Consider the following 6,534-nt stretch of genomic DNA (forward strand, 5'->3'; position numbering starts at 1 on the left):
TATTTCAATTTAAAAGAAATCCGCCGAGATAAATCTGACCGTATTGGTCCAAAGTTCATGTAAAAAAAAGTTTCGTGCGCGTAACGAAAAAAACCCAGGAGGAGATAGATTTTTACTGTTTTTCATATAATTCCGAATTGTGGGAGACCTAAAGGTCAGAGGTCAAAAGTTAGAGGGTAAAAGTTGTTCGGCATGAGGAGACGCATAAGTGTATACAGGTTTCATGGCTGTATGTATAACACAGCATGAGCTATACCTGTTCAAAGATCGCACTTTCGAAGGCTTCCTACAGCGCCACCATTTGGCCGATTGCTATAGAAAATAATAGCACACTTCGCCACTGTAAACTGAACACATTGATGTTTTTATTTTCATTTTCTCACTAAGTATGTAGGAGTAGAACGGAACCGAAGTTCCCGTCTACAGTATGCATGATAGATAAATAATGACAAGAACTAAAGTGTGCTCGCCTATAGGCGAGCCCACAATAATGACAATATCTAAAGTGTGCTCGCCTTATAGGCGAGCCCACAATAAGGTTCTGTTCTTTTACAGCTGTCTGTAGCTGATTATGGATAGCCTACAATGCTAGCAGCCACACTCCTGCAATTCAACCAAGTTATTAGTAGATTGGATACATTCAAACAGGGCAAATAAATATTTGACCATAAAAAGTTAATGAGCATTCACACAGACTTTATTGTTCAAAGGCTAAAGCAGTTGAGACTGTGTGTCACTATGCTTGTTATGTATGTTTTCTGTGTTGCTAAACAAAAAGCTCACCTCACCAAATTGTTGCTTCCTTGTATCCAGTGTAAACATTCCGGTTGTCAAGGAGTAATCATCGCGAGATCAAGTGAGTTCCTCGGGGAGCCACGGGTGTGAAAACGAGAAAACAACAACTGGGTGATTTACAAATAATAAAAGTGGCTATAGCATCGTTGTACCCCCCCCCCCCCCCCCATGCACGTTTATATTTATAATTTGCCTTGTCCTCTAACAACCTTTTTCAGAATATAACAGTGTTGCTTCCGATGCACATTTCTATTCTATTTCAAGGGATGATGTGGTTACATCAAACCGTAGGGGACGGATTTGAAAGACTGCGCTGAGATGTGCATGTAATGAGATGCAAACTCCCATAGAGGCATTGAATAAACTCTCTCTCTCTCTCTCTCTCTCTCTCTCTCTCTCTCTCTCTCTCGGATTGGACGCAGCCTCACAAGGCTACAGTTGAAGGATAAATGCCAAGGATTCTACAATCTGTAACAATGTAACAAACTTATTATAGCCTGTATATTTTCTTTTTTACCGGACTACAACAACTTTAAGCTGAATATCTCTACCGGGTTCTCTTTGTTCAACTTTTTTTGTATGTTTTGGACAGTTTGGAAACAATGGGTAAACTTTCACAGGAGAGCCTCTCCAGACGGATAACGCGCACGGCTGTCCTGCTGCTGCTGCTGTGCGCCTCGGCCGGCTCGGCGTTCTCCGTGGCGGGGCAGACGGAGAGCACCTGCGAGGCCAACGACAGCGTCTACTACGTGGGGGAATGGTACTTTCTGGACTCGGACCACTGCACGCAGTGCGAGTGCACCCTGGAGGGCTCGGCCTGCGCCCGCACCGAGTGTACCTCCCTGCCGGCGGCGTGCATCCATGTCAGCCACTACCCCACCGACTGCTGCCCGCGCTGCGAGAGGATCGGCTGCGAGCACCGGGGAGAGGTGTACGACCTGGGACACAACTTCCAGGTAAAGTCTGGTAGTAGCCGACCCTGAGAGCATTTTGTTTTAGGCTGGCAGGCAGGCAATGATATTGCACTTAATTGGTGAGATGAGATTGACTGAGTGATGTAGGCCAGTGTTTCTCAAACCTTTACTTTTCTATGTCTCCCCTTAACTCTGACAGTGTACAAATGGAACCAAATTCCATTTGTACACTGTCAGAGTTACAGACTTGTATTGGTCAAATTAGACCCCCCTAAAGGAACCCACAGACAGAGTCCCTGGACATTCTGGAATCCACTTTGAGAACCACTGATATAGGCTAGCTACTAATTGAGACCAAAAGTAGGCTGCTATCTTTTTGCTCATAGCCTACTAGTCTAAAACTGTGCAAAAATAACTGTGCAAAACGGGTCTTCTGACTTCACACACAGTAGGCCCAGACATAGGGGATCACAGGAGAGGTGGCTACTGGCTATGGAAACTTTCAGCCACTGGAATGTCCACACACGATGTGCTAATAAATTCCATCTGATGATGAGGCTATATTCAAGTTATTCTAACAATGTAGGCTATAAAAGAGAGGGCCAGGACCAGTGAGTGACATACAGTATGTATACGCTAAATATGGGGGTTCAAACTTACATTTTAGTGTTATTGGGTTGCACAAATATATACTATATAATGTTCATGTGGCAGTGTAGTGTAGATAGAATGAGTCAATTTGGAACATGCTTGTTTCAAACCCCCCAAGGGGCAAGTTCTGCCGATTTAAAATGACTCCAATACGGAAGTAAAACTTCCTATGATTGGCCGCTAGTTGCGCTGTTTTCCCCCTCGGCCGATAGCAAAAAGAATTGTTCACCATTGGATCCCATTCATTTTCCCCTTTCGTGTTCTAACCTTAATTAACATTTTCATGAATACTTTATGGTTCCTATCGCTAGTTATCGCTAGCCTTTCAATCACCATCATATGCGTTTTGTCGAAATTTGGTCCAATGTATTTTAAAATAAATTATAAAGTTGCGGGGTGGGGGCGGGGCCGACTTCTGATGAAACTGATCTGCGGCCAGCCTGCATGCACTGATGCACAATTCGGTTACCCAGAGCAGAGCAGATCTAACAACTCGTCGTAATGCGACGCACTGTTAGCTAGATCGGTTTATTTTGTACAACGGCGTGTAAACATTTTTACAAAATAAATCTATTATACAAACCCAGGTTACAATGTACATTTAGCAGACGCTTAATCCAGAGCTATTAAAATGAGTGAGGACATAAATAAACACACATATATTCTCTATAATTATATAAATGTTAAAACATCGTTTTTGTTAATTCGCCTACAATGTATTTACTCTTATAGGCATATCAGCCACAAATACACGACTTGGTATTTATTTATTATGAAGGCTACCTACTGCCCGATTGTGTAACAAGCCTATATATAATGCCACCAAAACAATGCGTCTTTATTTGTTTTTTCTCGTCTTGATTTGTGCAAGTATGGCATGCCATTAAGCTAATAGCCCTACATAAACATATCGACACCAGACAACATATTAGTGGCCACTTACAGCCAAAATAGCCTATGTTCTAAGCCAAGGGAAGCCTATATTATTTTATAAACTCCTCTTTAACATTGGCATATGGCATTCTTGATAATTTGTCAATCATATGCCTACCACAGACTTACTTTACATTAGGCCTACTTCAGACCATTTATCAAATATTTCATGTAACATTTTGGAAACTGAAAACAGCACTTTTTATATGAAGTTGCATGTCCTGCTATCCTGTATAATTGCCATACCTCATATACCTGTTGTTGGAGCCAGGATGGGAGATCTCGGTCGGGAGCTCTTTTGGAATTTGAAGTTGGTCATAGCAGACTTCAGCGACGTGATGTTATGGCAATTATCTGGCTTTTTGTAGGTTTAGAACGGCTATTAGGTAATAATGTATTTCTCCCAAGTAACCACTCGTATATAAAGTGGTATAGCCTATAATATAATATAAAACTAAAAAGAAACACTCAACATTTAGCCTCACCAAATGGTATTAATTAAAACATTTGAAAATAACACTGAGGCTACAGTATAATTGTCAATAGAACAGTCTGCAGCACGTCAAACTAAGTTAGCACTTACATTCACTCACACATACAAATGTCACACAAATTTGCATAGGAACGCACACAAATAGACATAGGTTGATCTCACATTTTATTTCCAAAATATAAACCAGAATGAAATTGACTGAATCAAAGAGGAGGAATATGCTGAATGATGTAGGCCTGCTACTGTAAAAAACCTCAATCAAACAAATGACATGAATCAAGCGCATTTACGATCGCTGATTGAAATAACCTCTTTAGCCTCCCGGAATAATTAACCCACGATACTGCATGTCAGCTCAATAATTAGTTCATGAATCCATTCGTGAATCCAGCTTCTCTTCTACTGTAGGCTACTTAGCATGTCACAATCACAGACTGTAGTCACAATGGACAATTCATATGCATATTGCATCCATTCCTACATTAATCGCATTGTTAACATAGGTGTCAAATTGTTGTCAGCTTTTGTTAAGAGGTGTGACTGAGAACTATGAATGCAACTATGAACTATATATGATGTTTATAGGACTGAGGTTGCATTGCAATCTCAGTGCTATAAACATCACAAATCCCTGTTAATAAATATGAATAAACACATGCATATTTCTCTGGACGAATGCCTCTTTGCTTTGTGAAAAGTCTAGTGGACAATTAGCCCCATATAACCTCGAGACACAACAGTATGCAGCGACGGGTGAGGTTCTATATGGGGCTAGTGGACAACTGGATTATTATAAGACCCAGCGGAACTACACGGGCACTTTCAAAAGTGGAGTCCTCAACAAGGCTTCCATGCGGGGTACAGAGTCCTAGACGGCCCGGTCAGGTTAGCGGTAGCCTCGGGAACCCAGGCTTGGTTAGCGGCGGCTGCAGCGGCTACTCCAGAGTCCAAACGTTTCGGTGCTCAAATCTCCGTGGCAAAATGAAAAAGTTATTCGGACATTTACTGTCACTGCGGTCCGTCTGTGTCATAGACTGTAGAAAAATAGGCTGTGTGTTGTTGTTGTTGTTGTTGTTGTTGTTGTTGTTGCGTTGTTGGCTTGTGGGCGATCCACGTTTTCTTCTTCATCTGCTGTATTTTCGGCAGAGCTCAACACATTCTCCCAAGTATCCTTGCGTTGCACGTGACCGTTGGCAGCCAATAGCATCTCTGGTAGCATTACAATTCTATTTATTTCTATGATGGCGACACCCATTTCAAGGCGTGGAAAAGGGCCGTTTGCGCTGCATAGAAACCAATGGCGTCATTTCGTCCATATTTTTCTACAGTCTATGTTTCAAACTTGATTTTGTTTAGGTTAAGAATGTCTAAATGGCGCCTCCTTGTGGAATAGGCCTGGTAGTGTATGAATAATGAGTGAGGCGTCCTATTTAAAACACAAAAGCATCAGCCTTCATCACAGGAGGGTTCAAATATGAGGTTATGCCATGCACACTATTTACTGTAAATATTGTGTGTGTGTGTGTGTGTGTGTGTGTGTGTGTGTGTGTGTGTGTGTGTGTGTGTGTGTGTGCGCGCACGCTTCACAGCCATCAGAGTGTGAGCAGTGCTCTTGTGACAGTGATGGCATTGCCCGCTGTCTAGTAGCAGACTGTGCTCCTCCACCATGTGTCAACCCTGTCTACCAGCCTGGAAAATGCTGCCCCGAGTGCAAGGATGGTAGGTTTATATCGTAGCCTTCTAATGCATATCAGGACTTGTGAATGCTCCATGAATTAACCTTGGTGTCCTTATTTTGGACATCTCTGTCAGGTGGAAACCTCATAATTATGTCCAAAAATCAGACTTTTCAGGATTGAAATTCTAAAATAGCAAAAATAGCAGATCGACAAGCTCAAAACGTGTCGTTTCATGCCGCGTCTCAAGCTTCTAGATCTGACTCTAGGGCGTTAATTAAAAAAATTTATGAAAATAAAAACACAAAAAGTTAGAATACAGAGATTTTTGGAGGTTTCTGTGTGATCCACAAAATGCAGTAGTTATATCACATTACTAGCCTGGGTGGCAGCCTGTTCGCTACGTTCCGCGATTTGTTTTGTTTCTCCGCATCACGGTCTGGAAAGCCTCGTATCTCCAAGGGGAGGTGGGACAGAAAATCGAGTGGAATCCAACCGTGGCTTCTTATTGGTCTGTGGTACGGGGCGGGACAAATTCACCAGTGTGTATTGGCTGGCTGATGACGTAGCTCCCCTAACCCTGCTCTGATTCGTTGGAACAACATCCAATCAGCAACTACGTCGCCTACGTCACAACTGACGTTCGGAAATACGAGTCAACTGAATCATTTCCAGACTGGAATCATTTCCAGACATTTCCAGACAAAACAAATCGTGGAATGGAGCGCCCAGACTATCACATTACCTCATCTTCAAATTGATCATATTGAATTTGAACTGCAATGAAGCCGGTTGTGCATGTGTCCACAGGTAATGTGTGAACAATGCAATGCATGAACAAGGATCCAGGCTTAACCCTGTGTGCACTGTTTTCCATCCAGGCCCTAACTGCTACGTGGACGCTTCCCATAGCAGGGTGATTCCTGCTGGAGAGTCTGTGTGGGTGGACTCCTGCACCAAATGTCGCTGCCATGACGGCCAGGACGCAGGCTACTGGGAGGGGAACCGTGTGGCCACCTGTGCCCGCCTCAAAAACTGTACCCCCGAAGAACCGTCAGTCCAACAGAACTAA

At 42.8% G+C, this 6,534-nt stretch overlaps 1 protein-coding gene across 1 annotated transcript; it reads left to right on the forward strand.

Moving 5' to 3' along the window:
* Window positions 1–1,397: 1,397 nt before the first annotated feature.
* Window positions 1,398–6,534, forward strand: LOC308285079 (von Willebrand factor C domain-containing protein 2-like; the record flags this gene model as incomplete). Its single annotated transcript, XM_080725799.1, has 3 exons — window positions 1,398–1,751; window positions 5,376–5,505; window positions 6,344–6,534. The coding sequence occupies 3 exons, from the start codon at window positions 1,398–1,400 to the stop codon at window positions 6,532–6,534; spliced, it is 675 nt and encodes a 224-aa protein (XP_080581925.1).

This window comes from Nannobrachium achirus (genome assembly GCF_963921795.1).
Source record: "Nannobrachium achirus genome assembly, chromosome: 5".
NCBI classification, from domain to species: Eukaryota; Metazoa; Chordata; class Actinopteri; order Myctophiformes; family Myctophidae; genus Nannobrachium; species Nannobrachium achirus.